Source organism: Trichosurus vulpecula, chromosome 5 (assembly GCF_011100635.1).
Source record: "Trichosurus vulpecula isolate mTriVul1 chromosome 5, mTriVul1.pri, whole genome shotgun sequence".
NCBI classification, from domain to species: Eukaryota; Metazoa; Chordata; class Mammalia; order Diprotodontia; family Phalangeridae; genus Trichosurus; species Trichosurus vulpecula.
In genome coordinates, this window is record NC_050577.1 from 276,056,178 (window position 1) to 276,081,201 (window position 25,024).

At 41.1% G+C, this 25,024-nt stretch overlaps 1 protein-coding gene across 3 annotated transcripts in view; it reads left to right on the forward strand.

The window, feature by feature from the left end:
• FMNL3 (formin like 3) overlaps nt 1-25,024 on the forward strand; it is a 78,877-nt gene that overhangs the window by 27,396 nt on the left and 26,457 nt on the right. For all 3 annotated transcript variants that reach the window (XM_036761360.1, XM_036761361.1, XM_036761362.1), the window contains exons 2-4: nt 18,806-18,889; nt 20,531-20,611; nt 20,881-20,957. In XM_036761360.1, the coding sequence (XP_036617255.1) occupies nt 18,806-18,889; nt 20,531-20,611; nt 20,881-20,957 (242 nt within the window). The remainder of the gene's footprint in view (nt 1-18,805; nt 18,890-20,530; nt 20,612-20,880; nt 20,958-25,024) is intronic.

Genomic DNA, 25,024 nt, shown 5'->3' on the forward strand with positions numbered 1-25,024 from the left:
TTCATGTTTTTCCTTTGCCAAGCTCACAGAAAAAGTCTGAGACTCTGGGCAAAGCATCATCATCCAGGTTGAAATAAAAACTGAGGGACCGGTAGGGTAGGTAGAGATTGACTAGGTGGTTAACAAGTGACTTGGCTCTGCCAGGAGAGGCTTTATTGATTTGGGAGGTGGAGCTTGTGACACAGGAGGCAGGAGGCTGGCAGCAAAGAAGGTGGCTGGTCTCAGAAGCAGGAGGCCTGTGACAAAGGAAGGAAGCACCTGGTCCAAGGAGTTGGCAGGCTGCAGAAAAGCGAAGGTCAAGAGCGAGGAGCCCTGGGGGGCCCTGTCCAAACACTGTTAAAGCAAGAAACAGAAACTGGGTGATGTGGTCTGTAAACTGATCTTCTTAAAGCACAGGTTTGACCATGCCTCCTTATTGCCTCCTGGATCAAACATTAAATCCTCTTTTGGCTGGCTTTTAACACCTTCCATTACCCGGCTCTTTCTAAACTTTTTAGTCTTTTTACACTCCTCCATGTAATCTGGATTAGATGACACTGGCCTCCTTGCTGCTCCTGGTACAAGGCACTCCCTCTTTTGACTCAGCATTTTCATTGCCACCTGTCCTCATCCCTTAGCACCCTGGCTTCCTTCAAGTCTTAGCTAATGGCTTCTTTCTAAAGCCCTCCTTAATCTTCTAGTACCTTTCCTTTGAGGTTATCTCTGATTTACCCTGTATATATGCTGTTTGTATATAGATGTTTGCATGTTTTCTCCCCCATTAGACAGAGCTCCTTGAGAGCAGGGACTATTTTTTGCCTTTGTATCCTGAGTGCTTAGCAAATAATAGGGGCTTAATAAATGCTTGTTGACTGACTTTCCATTTTATGTTAGGACTTTCTCCCTCTCTTTACCCTTCTCCTTCCCTCCCCCCGCCCCAATTTTTCAGCAGCTTTTGTGTTTTGTCTTCTCCTATCAGAACTAAGCCCCTTAAGTGTAGGGATTGCTTTTCTTTCTGCTTGTATTAGTATTCCCAGGGCTTAGCACAGTGCCTGGAACATAGTAGGATGCTTAATAAATGCTTGTTGATAGACTTAATTTGATCCTAAAATATCAACCCCTGACAAGGAAGTTGAAAGGACACCTAAGTTCAGGTGAGAAGAGTAGCCAGACCAGACCAAGAATATACTAAAGAAACCCAGGCTGGAGCTGGCTATATCTTGAAAGCATTGAGAGATGGATCTGTAACAAATTTTTTCCCATTTAAAATTTCTGAATTTAAAAAAAACATCAATTAAAATAAGCACTTCCATATAAACAATAGAACAAAGACAGGGTTGTACATGAAATTGCTTTTCTTTTAAAGTATATAATAAATTCAGCATGCTTCTTTTCAAGCCAACCTACTTTCTTCTGTGCGTTTCAAAAACGTTTTAATGGTCTCCCCACCCCCCCATTTCTTGGACAGCCCTATTTTTTCCTCTCCTCTTCCCTGCCTTTGAGAAAAAAGAAAAACAAAATCTTTGTAACAATAGTAACAATTGAGCAAAACATTCTCATATTGGGAATATCTGAAAATATTATATCTCATTTTGCAGATTGAATTTTTCACCTGAAGTTCCTCTGGAACTGTGATTGGGAGCTATGGCTTCTTTTAAAAGAAATCTTGGTATTCCCTCAGGGAGGGGAAGATGCTAAAAAAAAATGGGAAAATTGCAGATGATAGCAGAACCTAAAAAAGCCAATCTAGAGCACATCAATAACTATTGGCCAATCTGCCTAATTTCTCATATTTACTTAATCTTTATGAGAATAATCTACATAGATCTCAGAGGTATTCTTCATGAAAATGTTGAAAAATATTGATGCTGTACTTTGCTATTTAGACACAAGTCTGTCAGAAGCATTTTTTAAATTTAATATCCTAAATCTGAGCATTTCTAGCAAAAAGAGAGAAATGTGGAGACTAACGTAGCCCCCTCAGGCCCTCTGACATCTCTGTACCACAAGACAATTTGAGGAAACAGAAATCTTGAACAGTATGTTAAAATGCAGTTTTGTGTTAACATTCTCCTCTATCTAATGGACCAGAATGTTAGATATTTAATCTCATCAAAACCACTCATTTCTTTCTTTGACCTTTCATCTCAAGGGTTCTAAGGGACTTCCTCCCCATAATCATTATCCTAATCTCTTCAGAATGGGGGAAAAATGGTATTGTCCTTACTTGGGTCATAACTGATTCCTTTAGTGTAGAGGTGTCATAACACGCTATGCACTATGGCCTGAACCCAATTAAAATGTAATTGGGAAATATTTAACAAAATAAATATATAATAGAACATAATATTAGTATGTAATTTTCTAAGTCAATATATGGCTCACCAGGGATCCTTAAAGTGTGGTTTGTTGCTTAATGTACGGCTTGTTTCTATTTGAGTATGGCATCATTGTTTTAGGGGATGAGAAAGGCTGTGATTTGGGGGTATTTCTTGTCCTGAGTTGGCTACCACATTTTAATCCATTTTTCCTGGCTTTAGCTCTTTTGTTCTTGACCTTTTATACTTTCCTAAGAGAATTGGTTTGAGTTTAAAAGAAGAGGAAAAGGCCTGGAAAAGACACTAGAGTAGAGAAATAATTGCTTCTTAATATTTTCAACTGTGGTTTTTAATATGCTTCAACAAAGCAGCAAAAATGGAACCGGCAAGTTTTTAAATAAAAATATCTTATTTTATTGATATACATATTTTTACATGATATTAATATATGAATATATCCCTGATTTCTCCCCTCCTCTTAACAAAAATCCAAAAAGAGAAAAAGCATTTCAGTAAAACTAACCAACACATTAACTATGTCTCTGACAGTATATACACTATTGTATATCCATAGTCTTGCACCTTGCAATAAAGGGAGTTTCAGTTTCCCAGTTCCTTTCCAGGGTCATTCTTTTTTTTTTTAATAATTTATTTATTTTTAGTTTTCAGCATTCACTGCCCTAAGTTTTAGATTTTCTCCACTTCCCTTCTCTCCCTCCTCCCCAAGATGGTGTGCAATGCGATATAGGCTCTACATATACATCCTTATTAAGCATAATTGCACATTAGTCCTGTTGTATAAAAGAATTAGAACAAATGGGAGGAGCCTTGAGAAGGAAAAAAACAAAGCAAAACAAAAAGAGAGAGTAAATGGTATACTTTGATCTGCATTCAGACTTTCTTCCTCGGGTTGGATGGCATTTTTCATCATGAGTCTTTTGGAGTTGTTTTAGGTCCAGGGTCTTTCTTGTTCATTATAATTATGTAGCTTTCAGTATTGTTTGTCATAGGGTTACATTGTTGCAGTCACAGATCTTGGGCAACTAGTTGGTGTAGTGGGATAGAGCACCAGGCCTGGAGTCAGGAAAATTCTTCTTCCTGAGTTCAAATGTGACCTCAGACGCCTCAGTTTCCTCATCTGTAAGTTGAGCTCGAGGAGATGGCAAACCACTCCAGTATCCTTCCCAAGAAAACCCCAAATGGGATCACAAAGAGTTGAACATGTCTGAGTGTGTGTTGTTTCCATCTGCTTGTTTCACATTCCATAGCAAGCAGTTCATACAAATCTTTCAATGTTTCTCCAAGTTCTTTGTATTATTTCTTATAGTGTAGTAACATTCTGTTGCATTCATATGCCCTGATTCATTTAGCCATTCTCTTTGTTTCTAGTTTTTTGCTTCTTTAACAAATATTGCTGTGAATAATTTGGTGTTCTTAGGACAGTTTTTTGTTTCTGTATTTGGTCTTTGAGTTAAATGCCTTACAGTGGGCTCTCTGAATCTATAGACATTTTAGTCACTTTCTTAGCATCTTACCAATTGCTTCACATAGCAGATGGACTATTTCACAACTCTACCAACAGCATATCAATGTACACCTACCTGTCTTTTTGCAGCTGTTTCTGCTATGACTTTTTTTTCAAAAAAAGTTTTTATTGATATTTTCTGTTTGCTATATCACCATAGTTATCCCAAGTATCCCTTCTGCTCCCAGAGGGCCATCCCATATGACAAAGAGTATATTTTAGAAAGGAAAATATATCAGTACATTGATTGATATGTTGCAAAAGTCCAAAAACATATGCAGCGTTTAATACCTGTAAATTTGCCACATTCACAAAGGGATAGGTTGAGGGGTTCCTGTCATGTTTCTTTATTTGAGTCCTGCTTGATCTTTATAATTTTATTACATTTACTTTTGATTTTTTTTTGGTGTACAGTTCTTTCCTTTAACATTGTTGTCCTACTCTATATATTGTTTGACTCTGCTTACTTCACTCTGTATCAGTTCATGTAGATCTTCCCATGCTTCTCTGTATTCATCATTTCTTATAGTAGCAGAATATTCCATTACATTCATGTACCACAATTTGTTAGCTGTTCCCCAGTTGATGGGCGCCTATTTTCTTTCTTAACTATCACAAAAAGTTTTGCTTTAAATATTTTAGAGTATATGGGGACTTTCTTTTTATCAGTGACTTTCTTGGGGCTCAATATTGGAACCTCTGGTTCAAATGGTACAACATTGACTTTTCTTTCTTTGGTCATTTTCCCCAGTTTGCTGGATATGAGGTAAAACCTCAGAGCTACTTTGACTTGTGATTTGGAGCAATTTTTAGTGATTCGTATGTTTGTTAATAGTTTGTCATTCTTTTGAGAATTGTTTGTTCTTATCTTTTGGCTACTTTTACATTGGGGAATGTCTTTTAGTCTCATATTTGCATTAATTCCCTGTATATCTTGGATAAGATCCATATTGGAGATATTTGATGCAAAGATTTTTTTACCCAGTTAAGGATTTTTCTTCTTATCTTTGCTTCCATGAATTTGTTCATACAGAAGCTTTTCAGATTCATTGAATTAAAATTATCTACTTTATCTTTTGTCATTTCTGATTGCTAGCTTGGTTTAAAAAAAATTTCCTTTGAGTCATAGTTTTGAAAATACCTGATTCAATTCTCTTCTAATTTTTCTTACAACTTTTTATATTCAGGACATATAGCCACCTTGAATTTATTATGGTATATGGTATAAAATATGGTATAAAATAAAAAAATAGTAGGTACTGATGTAGTACAAGATTCCATGATAAATGAAATCACAGAAATAATTCTGATCTTCAGTCACCGTTTGATTATTAATGTCAAGTGAGGCATAAACTGAGGAGATAACATACTTGCAAAACGTATTCACCTCTGTTGTGGAAGATGTCCTATGTAGGGTCCAAATGGAAGATGGATTCCCCATAGATAGTGAAGTCTTTTAGATGTTCCTATTTTGGGGTGATATTGCACTGATTGCATTGAGCCCATTACAGGGCCTCCAGTGAAAATTTTGATTAATCAAAAGAGAGAAGCCTAACAACCCACACTTTCATAATTCAGTTTTCTTTCTTGTTAATATCGTATTCAACTGTGGAATGCACTGGGGTGGACAGTCTACTGTTTTGTATGTATCTGAAATAGGTAGTGTGGATGAATGATCATGTGAGCCCATGGAGAAGAATGGAGAAGAAACAGAACAGTATAAATTGTTCTTGGAAAATTGTGCAAAATTCCAGTTTTCTTCCTGGCATGGTGACCCTGGGAATGCTGTACAGTTGCAAATCTCAGAGTGCTAGTTTCTAAAGAATCAAAGTTGTAGGTAACCGAATTATGGTGGGTGCAAGTAAACTGCAGCATGTTTCCAATGAAGACATGACCCAGGATCCCACTACTGGGCATAGACTCCAAGGAGATTAAAGACTGAAACAAATTTCCAATCTACCAGAACCTCCACAACACCAGTTTTGTGGCAGCGAAGAACTGGAAGCAAAGTGAGTACCCATGGATTAGACTGCAGACCCCCATTACAAATGTGTAATGAATCCAATGTGTTTCTGGCAGTGCTTGCCCGTGTTGCATCGCACAACTTCACTGCAGCCTTGGTTCTGAATACACGACATGCGCACTTTGCACTGTGCATGCTGTCATGCCCATGCAGCTCCAACGAATGCTGCCAAAATGTGAAAAGGGGCATGAGTGGAAAAAGTTTAAGAAGCCCTGGACAAATGAACAAATCATGCTATATCCATGTAATAGAATGCTGTTTGCACAGTAAGAAATGAGAAATTTGAGGAATTCAGAGAAACATGGGCAAATTTGTATGACCTGATAACAGAGTGTAATAAGCAAAACCATAAGAATGATATATATGATGACAACAGTGCAGATAAAGAACTTGCTAAAAGGAAGCCAAACTCTTAAATTGAAAAACCAGTAACCACCCCAGAGAAATGACGAAGGAACATGGTTATGTCTTCTTGATAGAGAAGTGGGGGACTATGGTGGGCAGAATGAACTGTGGTCACTGGTTTTTTTAAATGTCATTACTAGGGAGGGTTCAGTTCTGCTATGCTGGGGTGAATGGGGTCTGTATCTAGAAGTGACAGGTGTAAAATCAAGGCATAAATGCAACTTATTTTTCTTAAAAAGTGAAGGCAGTAGGCAAGAGACTTAAAAAAAGACTAGAATTTATGGAATGAATCAAAGATTACGTTTGAAGTCCAGAAAGAGGAGTATGCATTTACTGGGAAGGTTTTAAGAAAAGGAATTGACCCTGGCAGTAGTAGCATTTTAGAATAACTAGGCCTTGTCACTAGGTTGGCAGTGGGATGATAAATTTTTTCAGCCATAGCGTCTCTCAAAGATGATCTAATAAGGCATAGAAAAGTTACTCTTTGTGTTTTTGGAGAAACACCTTATGTGGATAAAATCACAGATGATTAATATATTAAATGAATGAAAAATGTAACAAATGAATGAATGAAAGGAAGAAATCAAAGGTGACTAAATGTTCAATCGCCTCTTGCCAATGACCAGACACTTTAATAATGCAATACCAGAGCCAGTGCATACTCTAAGTGGTCTTTCTCCTTGTTGGGGTCCTTTGCATAGGACCACTGCAACCCCTTGGGAAAGATGATGACACTGGCTCGCCAGTGGGGGAATGGCCAAATAAACTGGTACATAAATGTGATGGAAAATTACTGCACTGGGGAATGACAAATATGAAGATATTCTGAGATACATGGGAGAACTTTGATGAGATGACATGGAATCTCGAGCCTAGAGCCTAAAGAACAATATACTCTGTTACAAAAACAATGTAAATGAAGTCAACACTAAGAGGCAACAGCAGGTAATGGCAGTGTCATTCTTTCAGATTTAAAGCACATGACCTTCCTTTTTCTTAACAATTAGTAAACTACAAAATTGGAAAATGATATAATTTTTACTATCAACACAATCACATTAGGCAATTTTACTTAATTGTTCTTGGATAACTATAAGGGTTTTGTTTGTTCATTGGGCAGTATCTATTAAAACAGAATGGATCAATACTTTTTTTGGTAAATAGTATTTTATTTTTTTCCAATTACATGTAAAGATAGTTTTCAGCATTTGTTTTTTATAAGATTTTGAGTTGTTCTCTCTCTCCCCTTCTTGTTTCACAAGACAGTAAGCAATCTGATACAGGTTATACATATGCGATCATGTTAAACATATTTCCATGAATCAATACGTTTTAGAAAGAGAAAATCTAAGGTTCTTGCCACAAAGACTTTGAGAGTTTAGTTCTCCTTAGATGATTTGTTTCCATTGTGAGTAACTAGGAGTGTGCCTTGGTCTGGTTAACCACCAGTCTGAGGCATCGCCGTGTTGAGAAACCAGCAAGCAGACCACGTTCCTGCAGTGGCTGATCTGCTGAGCCCTGTGAGTTTGGAAGAATTAACAAGCTTTTTCCATAACTGAGGTTGTTGGTTGTTGATGAGCGCAAGCAGGGCTGATACTGCTGGCTGTTCTGATAGTGAATTGTTGGGGGAAAATCAGGATCCCGTGCAGATGATAAGTCAGGGTTCAGGAGTCACTCATCTGAGGTTGGACTTAATGAAAAAGTAGCCGAAAGCACTTTGTGAACATCAAGTGCTACAAGAATTTAAAGTATTCTGTCTTGTTTTTGCTTGGATATTATATTTATTTTGTAGTACTGGCCAATGCCATTTCCCCATGCTGTGTTCCTTTGCATTGTCCAGAAGTGGCAATTGGTTTGTTCTTGTCCCCTTTTCTCTTCCTGCTTAGGACTCCTGAGAGGGACAGAGGAAGCTCAGCCCTATCTGAAGAACAGAATGATGAGCAGAACCATATTGCTTTGCTCCTAGCTTGCCATAGAGAACTCACAGACCCATTGAATGTTAGGGCTGAGAGAGAGCGCTGGTAAAACAAGGAGGCAAGAATACAGAGTCCGAGGTTTAAAGTGGTTTTCCTTTGCCTATGGTCCTAACAAAAACCTAGTTTTTTCCTGCATCTTGGTTTCCCTTGTCTTTTTAGATTCTAATGGAAGATCCTGATAATGGCGCAGTCACCCAAATGGATCCATTGTTTCCTCTCCCAGATCTCTTGGTGACTTGTGCAATAACTGCTCAACAAGGGAAATATTTAGGTCACAAATCCAACAGTGACCACATTGATAGGGGCTTTGATCCTACTGGAGGCGGCTGTTGAGTTAACATTTAGCACCCAAATCCTGAGGTCTCACTCTAGAAAGCCATGATCCAGGGTTGTGTTGATTAACTATCAGTGTTCAAGGCAAGGAGTCACCTATTTTTAAAATAACTTTGATCAGAGGATGCCTTAGGTATTTTCCTATAAATTTGGAAGTCTTGCTGACAGAGAAGCTGTGTCCTCTCCGTTCCACAAAGGGGCCCCAGGGTGGCTACTTCCTTAGGTCTTGTGATGTATTGGGCATATGGAAAAGTTTTGTGTACCCATGGAGTTACTGGCAGCTCCAGACAGCCACAAGGAGCGTCCTGAGTGTCAAACCCTTTTAGAAGTTGTTGCCTTCACTTTTTAAAGCCTTTTGGTCTGGGGAAAGCTGGTTGATGAGAGTCACAGTGCCCTGCTTCCATCCTCTCTGCAGTAAGCCAGGGGCTGGATCTACCTCTGGCCAAGTGTCATTAGCTGTTCCTGCTATTTCCTTTCTGCCACAGGATATAGTTCTCCCAAAGGCTTTTAGTAATTGACTCAGTCTCATTCCGGGACTGTCTGTCTCAGATTCTCTTCTCTAAACTCAAACTCCAGAGGTGGGGGTTGGGTAGTAGGGAGAAAGGCAGAAAAAGCAGCTTTGGTGTGCTTTGTCGTCATCGTTGACCACAGAGTCAGACTGCCCGGAGATCACCCAGTCAATAAGCTTAGTCCTCCCCACACTCCCACTCCTGGCAGTTACTGCCCGTAGGCTGGAGAAAAATGTGGGTGTTTTGGGGGGAAATATGATTTTTGTTTGGACGTAAAATTTTGGCTCTTTACCTTTGATCAAATTTCTTTATCACACAGAATTGCATTCTATTTAGGAGTTAGGAGGAGCTAAGCAGAAACAACAAGATAAATAAACAGTGAAGGCAGTAGTGTGGGCTATGAGCCCTCTGGGAGGGCTGGGTGGAGGAGGACTCCCGCCCAGCATACAAGCCAGCTGGCTTGTGTTAAAGTCACTGGCTGAAAATAACCCTCATTGTCTGGGAGCTGCTACTGCTTCGGGACTGGCTGTGGCCTCAGAGGGGAAGCAGGGCAACATGAATTGAGCATCCTGCCATCTCTAGGTTGGTTCAGGGAGGGACTTAACTCATTGAGAACAATGGCCAGAGGGACCCAGCCTCTTACTATAAGTAAGACATATTAAGGGTAATTGAGACTCTTCCGCCTCTTCCATTGGAATTTGGGAATGGGACCTGGTGTCTGGGATTACCCATTTGGTGGCACCAGCCAGCCACTGGCCTGGAGTATAGGGTTTGCCTGGTTCTGCCAAAGACATGGCCAGTTCTGTATGGTCACAGAAAATATGGTTCATTTATATTGTAATGGCATTTTGCCAATGGCTCAATAGCATTAATAAAAGCATATGGTGCTCAGAACAATGTCCTGTTTCATCTTCTGGGGAATTCTAGGCTTAGTTCCCTTGGATGGAAGGCTGGACTAGGCTGCAGGAGAACTTTCCTTTAGGGGGACTACAGCAATACTGGTGGGAAATTTCAGAGACAGGAATATTTGGAGGAGTGGGGAAGGAGCTAAAGAAGTGGTTTCTTACAGCAAAATAGTATTTTATACTCAGGCCTCTATCTTAAGATTGGCCTCAAAGTGCTGTATTTTGAGTCAAAATACCTGGATTTGAATCCTGGCTCTGCCACTTACTACCTAGGTAACTTTGGTAAATCAGTTCCCTTCTCTGGGACTTAGTTCTTTCATCTCTAAAATAAAGGGGTTGCATTAGATGACTTCTGATCTATTCTTTTTTTTTATTTTTATTTTTTTGGAGAGAGGAAGACAGGACAATTGGGGTTAAGTGACTTGCCCAAGGTCACACAGCTAGTAAGTGTGTCGAGTGTCTGAGGCTGGATTTGAACTCAGGTCCTCTTGACTCCAGGGCCAGTGCTCCACTCACTGCGCCACCTACCTGTGCTTACCCCTCCCCCCCCCACCCCCGTTAGATGACTTCTGCTAAATGTATGATCTTATAATCTGCTCAAAATAAGCCCATTTCCTGGGCCTTTCTCAAAGCCTCCCAAACCATCTGACTGAGAAAGTTTTGAACATTTTCCTCCTTTCCTTTTAAGCTTTGCCATTTTTGCCTCCATTCCTGGCATTACTATGATTGGTATAAACCTAAACCAGTAGCCCTTTAAAAAAACAAATTCTCATTTCTATTTTCTGTTTGGATTTTTCTCGTCCTAACTCAGGGGAGTAGATAAAGTCAAAAGCAGAGACTAAATCCTTGGAGAAATCTCAAGCCCTTCTTTATTTGTGATGGAGGGCAGTGAGGAACATAAGGCTAGGATCTGACCACAAATCATAAGATCACAGTTTTAGAGTTTGGGGGAACTTTAGAGGTTTTTAAGCTAAACTCCCCATTTTACAGATGAGAGGTGAAGTGTCTTGTCCAAAGTCACACAGATAGAAAAGAAGCAGAGTTGGCACCTGAAGTGGGGACCTCTGATTGCATATGGTGCAAAGCTAGGGTTTCAAACCCAGAATCTTTGATTCTAAACCAGGGTTCTTAAGAGGTTTTCCTTAAATTAGCTTAGTTATCTGTTCTGGGCTGATCTGTGATTGAGGTAGAATAGCAGTTTTAGAACTTAATCCAGAAGCATCAGTGCCATTTCTGCTTCTTTCTTATTATATAGATTGTGTAAGTAGCATTAGAGATTCTCCCCCCACCCCAATTTTCCTATCCATTCTATTTCCAATTTGATTTTATTTCCCTTCCTACCCATTTTTCTGTTCTGACCATTTGGCTATTGCCTTTCTCCCACACTTCCTCACTAGGGTTTCCATCTTCTTTAAGATCACAGCACTCAGTTTAACTAAATGTTTGATCAAAGCCCAGGGAGACAGTGAGCAAACAATTGGTGTGGGTAGCTCTGCAGGGCTTAATATTAATAATAACCAGCATTAATATAGTGCTGTAAAGTTGGCAGACTGTTTTGTAGATGTTGTCTCATTTGATCTTCACAACAACCCTGGGAGAAAGGTGCTACTACTAGCCCCATTTTACAGGCGATGAAACTGAGACAGACAGAAGTTAAGTGACTTGTCCAGGGTCACACGCAACACACATGACCTCCCACAGGTGACTAGCAGAACATCAGGCGGACAAATTCCGGACCAGAGGTTGAGACCTGACTGATTTAGAGGCTTAGTACTGCTGATTTCCTTAGGTAGATGCTCCAGTCAGTGACTCAGTTCTTGCAAGATTAAGAGCACTACCTCACATTTATTCAGTGCTTTATGGTTTATGAAATGGTTTACTGCACAACAATCCTGTGAGATTGGTGTGGTGTATTATCTCCATTTAACAGATGAGGAAATCGAGGCTCAAAGTTTGTAACTTCCACGAAATCACAAAGAGTTACAATTTCTACTCAAGTCTTGTGACCCCAAATGCGGTGTCCTTTTTGCTTCCCCATGTGGGGTGGGAGTGGGGGCATGGTGTTTCTAACTGCTTGAAGAAACAGCATATAGGGCAAGTATCTGTTTCCAGACCTTTCTAAAAGAAAATCTTAGTTCGGCAAGAACCCAGAGGAGAGACTGCGAACAGGACAACTTGCGGCCCAGGCTGACTTGCATTCCTGGCACTCGTCACACATTTCCCCAATTCTGTGTTCCCTTAATTCCTGAGGAACCAAAGCTTGAAGGGATCCCATGCTTCACTTCTTCCATAGGCTTAGACCCAGGGCTTCCATAGTGAATGGCTTTGCTACATGAATAACACAGTTGGGACAGAATACATGTTCTCACCTGAGTTGTAAAGTGGCCTGATGCTCAAGAGGCTATAGAGTGACTCAGCTAGTGTTATGGTGGCCAGAAGGAAGATGTCTTCCTGGTATAGCCAGGAAGTGATGACCAGCATGAAGGTGCAGATGCACTCCTCCCCCTCTCACCAACCTCTTCCTCCTTGGTGAAGTCAATCAAAACCTATTTTCATAACTTATCCTTAAGGGTAATAGCCAGACAGCTATGATATGCTCAAGATATGCTGAAGTTCATGGGTTGGTTTGAAAGAGCACTAGATGGAGAATCAGGAGACATGGGGCCTAGTCTCAGCTTTGCTACTAATTAGCTGTATGCAGATTATGTTTGTTATGCAGTATACTTTTATTGCTCTGTTACACTGATTGATTCTTATGCTAATATATGATATTGTATATGTATTACTGCTCTCGTGCATGTTGCATGTTTCTATACGTAAGATATATTCTACATATATGTGGGCATATTATACATACATGGCAGTCAATAGAGTCAGGAAGACTCATCTTCCTGAGTTCACATCTGGGCTCAGATACTTACTAGCTGTGTGACTCTGGGCATGTCACTTAACCCTGTTTGCCTCAGTTTCCTCATCTGTAAAATGAGCTGGAAAGGGAAATGGCAAACCACGCCAGTATATTTGCCAGGAAAACCCCAGATGGGGTCATGAGTCAGACACGATGGAAAACGACTGAACGACAATATGCATATGTATGTATGCGTGTATGTATTCTACACACATATACTTGGTCACAAATGTAACTTTTCTATAATATTTTGTACTGTGTTGAGATTTGTATCCCTAGTTTAATGTCATGTTATAGGTACCATATCGTTCATATATATGATATAAATATATAAAATATATGCTCTGTGTGTGTGTGTGTGTGTGTGTGTAGTCATCTATTTATCAGTATTAGTTGCATGCGTACATTAAGTATCTACGTGTAAATGACTGGTGGCTGCATCATCTCTTATGGGGGTTATTCCTTCTACCAGCTTCAGGACCACTTACTAGTCTTCTAGGGTATAGTGGATAGCTTCTCTCTGATAAGGGTGGGCTGAAAGCTGTTTAGTCATAGCCATTACACCCATCTAACAAAACCTAAGCAGAATGCCCTTCAGCTAAGGTTGCCTTTTCTTTTTTACCCTTTCTCTTTATCAGGGTTAGATATTCTTAAGATATTCTCTGGGTTAGCATGCAAACAAATTTGAACCAGGGCAAAAGGAAACTAAGAAATAATGCCACAGTTCTCTGTCAAATCCATCTTAAAAATTCTAAGCCAGGCTTATTATTTAGTGACAGCAGTAGCGGCTCACCCCTCTGCCCATCCTTCTCAAGTGTCCTAGCTAATAGAGCTGCCAGGCCAGGCGTAGTTGTTCATAATACATTGTACTTGGTCCCTATGTTTCCATGGAACTTCTCTAATTATAGTGCTGACATTCCCTCCCTTTGGCTTAAGGATATTCTTCCAGAATGACACACCCCACCTCACCACTACGATGTGGGCAATATAATTTCCCAAACCAGGGGCGTCAACATCTGAGACTGAACACATCCAAAATCAGAATTCGTTACCTTTCACCCAAACATATCCCTCTCCAGAATTTCCCTACTGCTGCAAGGGAGCCACCATTTTCCTGGCCAGTTGTCCATCCTTGCAGCCTCCCTGCCATCCTTGACTCTTCACTCTGACTCATCCCACAGTCTTAGTCTGTGGCTAAGTCTTATCATCCCCAGTTTCAAAGCATCTCTCACATATTTCCTTTTCTCGCTCATAGCAGCCACCACTCTCATTCATTTCCTTATCACCTCCTCTTTGCACTATTGTAATAGCCTTCTGGCTGGTCCCCCCTCCACCTCAAATCTCCCCACTCCTGTCCATTTTCCACTCAGTTGCCAAAGTGAAGCTCAGGTCTGACCATGTCACTCCACAACTCACCTCTCTCTGCTGCCCTGATTCAGTAAACTCCAGCAGCACCTTTTTTCCCTTCAGGATATAATAGAAAATGCTTCTCTTTAGCATTTAAAACCTTTCATAACCTGTTCCCTTCCTGTCTTTCCAGCCTTCTTATACTTTATTCCTTACACACACACAAGTATGTAGGCACACACACACGCATGACACAGCCAGTGTCTTTTCACTGGTTATTCTTTATGCCTGGAATGTTCTCCCTTTTTATCTCTGCCTCCTGGTTTCTCTTACTTCCTTCACAATTCAGTTCCTGTTCTACCTTCTACGGAAGCTTTCCCACTCTTCCCTACTGCTAGTGCATTACCCCTGAGATTACCTCCTATCTGCTGTCTCTTATGTGGACCTAGTTGCTTACATGTTGTCTCCCCGTTAGAATGTGAGGTTCTTGAGGGCAGAGACCAAGTTTTTCTTTCCTTTACATCGCTGAGCTCTTAGTACAATGCCTTCCACATATTAAGCACTTAATAAATACTCTATTGACTGATTGTGTTTCACTCTCTCTTCTCCAGCTCTTACTCTTCCCTTCCCAAGTTGCTCTAGGTCTAGAGTAATGAATTATTATCAAATCAACTCTGCCATTTTTCCTGGATGAGGTGTGTCATTCTGTTCCCTATCTGTGGCCCCAGTCATCATCTCTAACTTTCCTGATCAAAATGCCCCTCCCTGATTAGAATTTCCCTATGGGTTGTGTCGCCTAATTGAATATAAGCTCCTTCAGAGCTGGGAGAACATTATGCACAACCACAGATATATGGATTCTGTGACGACTAACCCTGATAGACATTGCTCTTTTCAGCAACACAAGGTGCAAAGAGAACTCCAAAGGACTCACGATGGAGAATGCTGTCTACATCCAGAGAAAGAACTATGTTGTCTGAATGCAGATTGAGGCACACTTTATGCTTGCCTTCGCCCCCCTCCTTTTTTCTCTTTTTTTGTTTTTGGGTTTTTTTTTTTTGGTTCTGTTTCTTCTTTCTCATGATTCATTCCATTGGTCATGATTTTTCTTCACAACTTGACTAGGGTGTTATAAATAGAAGATATATCAGATTCCATGCTGTCTTGGGGAGGGAGGTGTGGAGAGGGGGAAGAAAACCTGGAACTCAAAATTGTGTAGAACCGAGTGTTGTAAACTAAAAATAAAAACTCTCAAAAAAAATTTTTTAAAAAGGGGGAAAAGAAAAAGAATATAAGCTCCTTGAGGGCAGAGACTATCTTTACTTTTGTAAAGTACTTCACTAAAATAAATAAAATACAATAAAAATAAATTCAATAAAAATGCTTTTATTTTTTACTTATTCTGCCCATCTAACCCCCATACCATTATGGTATTATGCCTCTCTATCAGCTGCTCCCTTCTATTGTTTTGGTAATGTATTTGGAAGAGGAAAAACCTCATTCTCCATTTAGATCTTTTCAGTTCTAGAATTCTCTGGGATCATGCAGAAGCCTGGGTCAGAACTTCCTGTTTTTAGTGTTGATTTGTTTGGTTCTATTGGCATCAAATCAGTTGCTGCCTATACTGGAATGGAAACTTAATTCTTGAAGGATTCTGCTTCAGTTTTTGGGTTTCATATGATGAGGTCCCATATGACTTCAGGCTTCCATATTGATCCTATCTGTTCTGTTATCCAACCTTATCCTATCATTGGTCCTTAATCTGAAGAGTTATTAGTTTGTAGGTAGTTGCCCATTCTATTTCCATTTTCCAGCCTCTCCCTAGTTTTACTCAGTTGGAGAATTTATTAAACTATTCAGGCTCCATAAGTCATATGATAGGGAGAGAACTTATTAAGCCCTCTCACTTACCAAGAGGGGGAGGCAGAATGGTAAGGGGGAAAGATACTATCTTCCAGATAAAATTTTTTTTCCTTTTCCAAACTATAAGTGCTATGTAGAACTGTTAGTAAAACATGTATTTCAGGTGTTGAAGAAAAAAATTATTAATACTGTATTCAGTGTTGTAGGTTCAGTCTTCTAGAAACAGTTTTTACTAATTTAACATTATTCTAAATTGAAGCATCTCTAACTTAGAGAGAGAAAGGTCCAAACTGACATAGTCCCCCATGCTTTTGGAAATCTTTCTACAACAAGACAATTTGAAGTAACATTTATAGAAATTTTGAATAAAGAAAAGGTCATGCATGGATAGATTAAAATACAGCTTTGGAAGTAACATACTACTGCATCTAATAGAATGATCGTCACCTGATCTTCTCCTAAGACTACACAATTCTTTGCCAGCCTACTGTTCTTAAGGACTGAAAGGGCTTCCTCCCTATGACCAATACCCTGTCTCCAGTGACTTCATGGGATGGAGAATGCAATGACCTTAATTAGACAAAAAGTGCTTTTTTGTTTTACATTTTATCACCTTTAATCCATTTTCCTGAGGCATTAGTTTTGTTTTGATTTGACCTTTGGTTCTGACCTTCTATTCTTTTTCCAAAAAGGAAAAGTCTGGGAAAGGTTAAGCTGGAGAAAAAATTTTTTCTTAATATTATCCATTGAATTAAAAGGACTCTAAAAATATGCTTCCACAGAGGTATACCATGGGTTATAATAAAAGAATTTTGTGAGTTGTTCTGATACCCTAATTATCACATATAATACTGTCCCTGTGTTTTCTAAGTCCCAAACAGCTGACATACAACTTTTCAGTGCAGTGATTATGAGTATGCTGTATATGTGTGTGTGTGTGTGTGTGCATTGGAGCGTCTGCTATGTTCAAGGCCCTCAGCCAGGTACTATGTGTTATACAAAGTTAAGTAGGTTTGCCCTTGAGGAAGTCACAATGTCTTGGTATTGTCAGGTAGATACAGTAAATACAGTGTAAGACAAGAATGTTGTGTCATAAGTACAGATGAAGTGCTATGGGGGCTCAGAGGAAGAGGTTACATTTTGTTCGGAGGCAGGTCACATTCATGAAGGAGAAATCATTTAAGATGAACCTTGGAGGATGGTTAGAAGGGAGAGCATGATAAAGTTTTAGAGAGAAAGCGTTAGGCTTTTTCGGGAATAGCAAATAGCTCTGTTTGACTGTCACATTAGATATTTGAAGGGATGTAGTGGGAGAGGAGTGTGGTAAAAATAGGTTGGAGGCATATTTTAAGAGGGTTTTGAGGCTTGCTGAGATAGGCAATGGAGAGCTATTGAAAGTTTTTGAGTATGAGTGTGACATAATTGGAGCTTTACTTTACAAAGTTTAATCCAACAACAAGGTAGGCAAGAACTAATTTAGAGGCTGGGTTGGTAGTAATGGGAATGATTGTAAAATTGGAGACTCCCTAAATATAAATATATAGGGAAAATAAAGATAGGGTCTCAAGGAGATCAGTGACAGTAATAAACACCAAAACATACAAGAATATTAATAGCATTATTTGTGGTAGCAATGTATGTCCAACCATTAGGGAAAGGCTGAACAAATTGTACTATGTGATTGTACCAGTCTGCAAGGAATAATGAATATAAAGAATTCAGAGAAACATGGAAAGACTTGTAAGAAGCGAAGGGGATGAATAAAGGAGAACTAAAAGAATAATGACAACCATAACATAGAGACAACAAAACTTGGGTCAAATGCAGGGGAAAATGTGGGTGCCAAGTTAATAAAATTAAAATAAATGTGCATTCTGTTAACAATCAATATGGGGTAGGGACTGAACCCATGATTTCACTGATACAGGTAACCCCTAGTTGAGGAAAATAACAGTTAGGAGTTTCTCGTCGGCTGAAGGAGAATAGAACTATTAGGGCGCCTGAGGCATGTCTAATGCCATACAAGACTTCCAACCAGACGGGGTCTGATGTGGAACAGAAATGGCCCAAAATGGGCTACAGCAAGGGAATATAGGCAAAAGTGAAGTACTCAGAGACCGGAGTAACTTCTGGGATAGAGGTTAGTTTACAGAAGTCCTTAGGCCTGGTAGGATTTCTGGAAGCCCAGGGCTAGTCAGATTGTTTTACTCCACATGCCTCTTTCCCCTTTTCTCCCCTAAAACCTACCAAGAAGACCCCATAGGAAAGGGGGAAAGGTAGATGGCAGTGCATCAGACCTTTCTAGCCTTTGAAGTTTAGATGATTTGGCCTCTTTTTTGTTAGTGAAGTATCTTTGTGGACAGCATGGTGTGATAGAGAAGGCTGCCTTAGAGTCATAGATCTCTTATCTGCTACATTCTGGTTGTCTGACCTGGGACAAGTCTCTAACCCCCTCAGGCAACTTTCCAAGACTCAAGACTTGGAGAAGAGCTGTTAGGCTACACTGATAGAGGGTGTTTCCTTGCCGTTAGTTCCCTGTGCCAGTGAAAAATGACAGGTTCACAGACCTTCTTCTTCCACTTGTCTCCCTCCCATCTCCCAAAGTACCTTGAGGCAAAGTCAAGGGGCCCAGGAACAGCAAAGAGGTGGCATGATCTATTTTCCGTCCAGTCGCCATCCCCTAATAATCATCGACTCGTTTCTTTCTTTTTCAGAGCTCCATGAACCTGCCTCCAGACAAGGCCCGTCTCTTGAGACAGTATGACAGTGAGAAGAAGTGGGACCTCATCTGTGATCAGGTACGGGGGTCAGCAAGAACAGTAGAGAGAGGAAAGGGGCGTTACGTGAGCTAGCCAGGCGGGTTTGCTGCTCCAGAACCTTGAGGAATCCATTCCTGAGGCATCTAGCTTCTGGGACTTATCATTCATGTCCTGGTAGGACACTTACGATAGGGATCTAGCCAAGTGGCAGACGTGCTTTTCAGTTTCCACAGTGACCTCTGTTTTTTCTTGATTTCTGCAGAAAAGCAGTGACCTAGGAGGCAATTTATTGGAGTCAGGGAGTATAGTCACCTCTAGACAGATTGGACTTTTTCAGCTAAAATAACAACAGCACTCAGCACTCAGGGAATTCCTGGGTCAGAACCAACTCCTGAGTCTTTCCCAAGGTAGGGGAATAGCGGGGTTAGGCTCTTAACTGACTCCTTGAAATTGACAGGACCTTATAAATGATATTTTATCCCTTACTCTGCCCCCAGGCAATATTATCTCTGACCTGTGCTAGGTCTAATTGTTAACCTGTCTGATATAGGGAATAATCTTTATGTTCTGTCAGTTTCCTGACCCAGTATCTTAGCACCTTCCAAGTCCAGAAATTCTTTATGACATCCAACCCTCTGCTTTGGTTAAAAAATCCATTTCTTCTGCTCTGAGAAAATATGGAGAAGACTTGATCATGATTCCCTCCATTACTGAAGATGGCTGTTTCTCAACACTATTATCTCCAGTCCAAAGAAGCTTGGTTCTTTTACATATTTCTCATAGTTATAAGTCCTTTTTGTTTAATTTGTCTATCTTTATTGTTCTTTCCCAGTTTTTCACATTTCATAGTGAGGGAACCTAAATTTATCCAAGGTTGTTAAGGATTTGACTAGCACTGAATAGTTTAAGATAATTTTTGTAGTTGCCTTCTAGGAGGTTTTATTTCTCCATGATCATTTAGAATTACTTTGACATGTGCATGAGGAAGCACTGTGTTCTAAGCATAGCACTAAGAATCAGGAGACCTGGGTACAAATTCTGGCTCTGATATTTACTACCTGTGGGTGACTTGGAACAAATGACTTATAAGTGACTTGTAGAAAGGGGGTAAGAATACTCCAGAACCTACTGAACAGGGAGGTGGTATGGAAAGCACTTTCTAAGCCTTGAAGTACTACATAAAGAGAGATAGATCGATTGATCATATGAATTTTCCTCTTTGGATCCTCAAAATAAGAAGACCAGGATCCTCCCTCAGGTTTCAGAGCTTGGAAGGCTTGTTTAAGAGATGAGATCTTTGTATACTAAGCCCCATTTTTCTCTATCCTTCAGATACAGGCTGGCCTTGAAAGTGTTGGGAATTCATACAAACTCTATTGTCAGTCAGCAGTATTGATTGAGCTCCTAACGTGTGTAGAGAATTGTACTAGACGCAAATGTTTTTGGTTTGGCACCTCAATTTTAGAGATTAAGCAAGAAAAAGGCTTTAAAAGGGTCTTCTGCTGGAACAGTTTGCATAAAGGGGCATATTGATGGGGAAGGGGAAACAACATTTTAGGGTAAATATGGTATGAGAAGGGGAGAGGAAGAAGACTAGAGAATGGGGAAAATGAGTGATGCAGGGAGGACTGATTCCCGCAATGATCACTATGACTGTTGTTTCATGCGCTGCCCCTGCAGGAGCGATTTCAGGTGAAGAATCCTCCCCACACTTATATCCAGAAACTACAGAGCTTCCTGGACCCCAGTGTGACTCGGAAGGTGACGTACCTTTTACTCGGAATTTTGGGTTTTAGTTTTTGTGCCCTTAGTAATCTTGTGCGGTTAAAAGAACATTTTCCTTTGGAAATGGGGGTGGTATTGGGGGTGGGGGGATTGATCTGCCTCTAAGGAAGAGGAATTGAAATGCTGTTATACTTTAAGACTCACCTTAAGCTGTGGGCCTGAAATGCTGTGCTTCCTGCATTGCTTTTGTTCTACAAAACTGGGGTGAGGTCCTCTGGGAATGACTGAGAATTTGATGTTTGTAGAAGTTCAGGAGGAGAGTCCAAGAGTCGACCAAAGTGCTGAGGGAGCTAGAGATCTCTCTTCGGACTAATTACATCGGGTAAGTTGGATTGGTCCTTAGTGTCTGCAAGTGGGGCTAGCTGTTGCAGGTGGATGAACTGGCTCCTTGCTCTCCTCCAACCTCTACTCGGAGGAATGGACCTATTCCTGTCATGGCTTTTTGCTCTGGACTCCTTATGGTTACAGGCTGTTCATTTTCTGGCTTCTTTCCCCCATCAGTTCTGCCAGCTGATGACTAGATCACACTGACAAGCTGAGGCCTTTCTTGGACTCTTCATCCTGTAGCTTTGTGTTTAAAATATTCCGCCAGCAATAGAGATTGAAGTTTTTCCTGTGGGATAGAGGCAAGGCTTCAGTCAAGGGAAATCCAAAGAAGCCTCAGGGAAGGTTCATTTCAATTGGGCTAGAAACTATGGCCTGGCTCTTGGCTGCATGTGCTCCAGGAGGATTCTGAGAAAGCAGATCCCCTTTTTGACAGAGCTAACCCTCCTAAAGAGAGGTTATGTTTCAGGCCCAGGAAGACTCTTCATACAGAGCGGGGAGAGGTTCTGACTTCCAGACTCTGTTCTGCTAACTCGCTGAAATGGCACATGGGCACTGAGTTAAGTGTGGGCTTTTCAGGCCCATGGGAAATAGGCAAGAGATCCTGGAAATAATGAGGATGCACAGCATGATTGTTTTAGGTGAGTGTGAGATGGAAAAGTGCACAGCTTTACTGAGTCAGACCTAATGAGAGGCTAGACTGGGAAGGATGTGTAACAGTCAACCCTGGGGTAGAGCTAAAGATAACAAGATAAAATGGAGAATGGGAGCAAACTCTTAGCCTTACTTAGGTAACAGCTGTAGACTAGAAAGGCCATTTGGTCTGAGGCCATTGATCTGAGTAGAATCCCTCTGTAACATCCTTGATAAGAGATTGTTGGGCCTCCTGCTTGAAGACCTTCAGTAAGGGGGGAGCTCACTGTTTCCCAAAGTTCCATTTTTGGATAACTCTTAATTTTTAAGAAGTTTTCTGTTATACCAAGCTGAAATTTGCCTCTCTGCAACTTCTGCCTGTTACAGCTCCTAGTTCTTCCCTCTGGGGACAAGTCGAACAAGTCTAATCCTTATTCTGTAGGATAGCTCTTGAAATGCTAAAGATGGGTAAAATGTTCCACATCCCCCAAACATTATCTTCCCCAGACTAATCATGCCAAGTTCTTTCACCACATCCTCACATATGAGACCCTCCATCATCCTGGTCACCTCCTTTGGACATTTTCCTGCTTGGCAGTTTTAAACATTATCCTATCTACTCTGAACAGCCATCCATTTTCTCTTTGAATGCTTATTTTCTTTGCCCTCCAACAAAGCTAGAAATCATTTCTATTATCCTTAGCATTTATAACAAGCCTCAGATCATTCTGGGCTTTTTTTCAAATATGTGGGGAGAAGGGGCACACTTGGGGCCTAAGGGGAGACTCAAGTAGAACTATTGCCAGTTCTATATTCCCTGACTTCCTGTGAGTGGCAATGGAGAGAGCAGAAAACAAAGCCCAGTGATGTCCAATGCCTTTTGCCTCTTGTCTGAGCTGGATGTTGGCAGGTAGCCACCCTCTTATTTATCCACACTACATATGTGTCTGGGTGGCTAACTCTGCCCACAGTTCTTGGCAAGAGAGGGTGGGAAGCAGGCAGGACACCTGTAGAGAGTCAGTCGAAGCAGTAACAGGAAAGACCAGCAGAGATATTTCTGTCCTCGGTAGCTGCTGTCTTACCTATGTGATTCCCCACTCGCACTGTCAAACCAAATATTCAAAACAGCTTTGGGGAAATTGAGGATCTTTATTTGGTGGATTTTTTAGTGTTAGGTAGGAGGAAGGACCCAGGTGGTAAAAAGAGAAGGGGCTTGAGGTTGATGTTTTTGACTGGGCCTAATCACTGGAAGAGATGCAGAGGACTTTCACAGATCTGAGCCCCCATGTGCGTCCTGTCAAATCGTCAGAGAATTAAGTAGCTTGTCACGGCCTGCATTATTTCAAAAAGCTCTTCCCTGCCCAGGGCTTCACCTGTAGTTCTTATCCTATTGTAGTAAAAAGCACAAGAAGTAAAGGCCATAGAGTAGTAAGTAGACTTTGTTCCCCCCTAATTTCTTCTATCTAATAACCTTCCTGGCTAGAAAGGAGCTACAGCTACAGCAGTATGGCATTTGACCCCTTGTGAATTCTCTGCTTGTCTTCTGGACTCAGGATTTGCCAGGAGTTGGTGGAAGGGCCATACGATCTACACGATTATAACCTCTGGAACACTGGGCTCTGATAATAGAACCTTCTCCAGACCATGGCCCTGTTTTCTCCTCCTACCACTGGAATGTAGATGCTGCTTGTAGGACTCTGGGCTCCTCTAGGTTAATTTTCGTCTGATTTTGCCTAGAACCATACTGTTACCCCAGTTCTTAGACATTTGCAAACCGTGAAGCTGTGTGAATACTCTGGAACTCCCTTTCCCCTTTCTAACCCAGCTCTCCTTTGTGTACTATCTTCCTCTTTAGTTTCTTTTTGTATTCTCAGTATTTAGCAGAGGGCCCAGCATGTAGTAAGTGTTTCTCCTTTTCGAGATACTGCTCTCTCTTGATTTTCTTCCTACCTGTTTTAACTGTTCTTTCTCAGTCTCTTTTGCTAGATCATCATCCACAACAAGCCCCCTAACTGTAAGAGTCACCCAGTGTTCTGTCTTGGCCCCTCTTCTCTTCTTTCTCTTGATGACCTCATTCACTCACATGGGTTTAATTATCACCTCTGTGCTGATGATTATCTATATTTACAGCCTGGGAGGGGGAAGTTAAGTGGGAGAGGGGAAAAGAGAAAGATAGGAGAGGGAGACATTTTTCTGGCAAGAGAAGGCCTCTCAGAAAGAGGCTGAGCATAGAGACACTTGATATGCTGGTCCTCCCCCTGCCAGGGATTATTCATGGAACTGAAGGAAGAAATTGAAGTTAAAAAGAAACAACCTCGGAGGGCGGAGCCAAGATGGTGGCTGGAAAGCAGGGAATTACCTAAAGCTCTCCCCCAGGACCCTCCAAACACCTATAAAAATGGCTCTGAACAAATTCTAGAACTGCAGAACCCACAAAATAGCAGAGGGAAGCAGGGCTTCAGCCCAAGACAGTCTGAGTGGTCACTGGGTAAGGTCTATCGCACCATGCTGGGAGCGGAGCAGAGTCCAGCATGGGCCTCGCCCGGACCAACCAGGGCAGAACAGGCCCTAGCACCCTGAATCAGTGAGCTGTGGCAGTTACCAGACTTCTCAACCCACAAACACCAAAGACAGCAGAGAAAGTTAGTAGGAAAAACTGCGGGGACAGAGTAAAAGGAGCTCTCAATTTGACCACTGTCCTGGGGCTGGCGGAGGTGGTACAGCTCTGAGGCTGCTTACAGAGCTACAGCTGCAGTTGCTTCAGGCCCCAGACCCACCTGGTGGAAGGAATTAAGTGGCAGATCAGAGCGGGAGTGCAGAGCCTGCTTAGATCTGCATTTTGGTCTGGTTTGGTGGTTCTTGGGGGAGGAGAAGCACTGGTATGGCAGAGCTTGCTGTGTAGAAATAGCTCTGAAAACAACAGTATGGCCCTTCAAGCTTGGGACAAAGTACTCTGTACTCTACAAGCAGTCATACCCTGACGAAAAGCTCAAGGGTCAAGTAGTTGGCTGGGAACATGAACAGGCAGCAAAAACGGACTCAGATTCAGACTCAGACTTTGGAATCTTTCTTTGGTGACAAAGAAGACCAAAACATACAACCAGAAGAAGTCAACAGAATCAAAGAGCCTACATCAAAAGCCTCCAAGAGAAGCATGGACTGGTCTCAGGCCATGGAAGAGCTCAAAAAGGATTTGGAAAAGCAAGTTAGAGAAGTAGAGGAAAAATTGGGAAGAGGAATGAAAGTGATGCGAGAAAACCATGAAAAACAAGTCAATAACTTGCTAAAGGAGACCCCCAAAAAATACTGAAGAAAATAACACCTTAAAAAATAAACTAACTCAAATGGCAAAAGAGCTGCAAAAAGCCAATGAGAAGAAGAATGCCTTGAAAGGCAGAATTAGCCAAATGGAAAAGGAGGTCCAAAAGACCA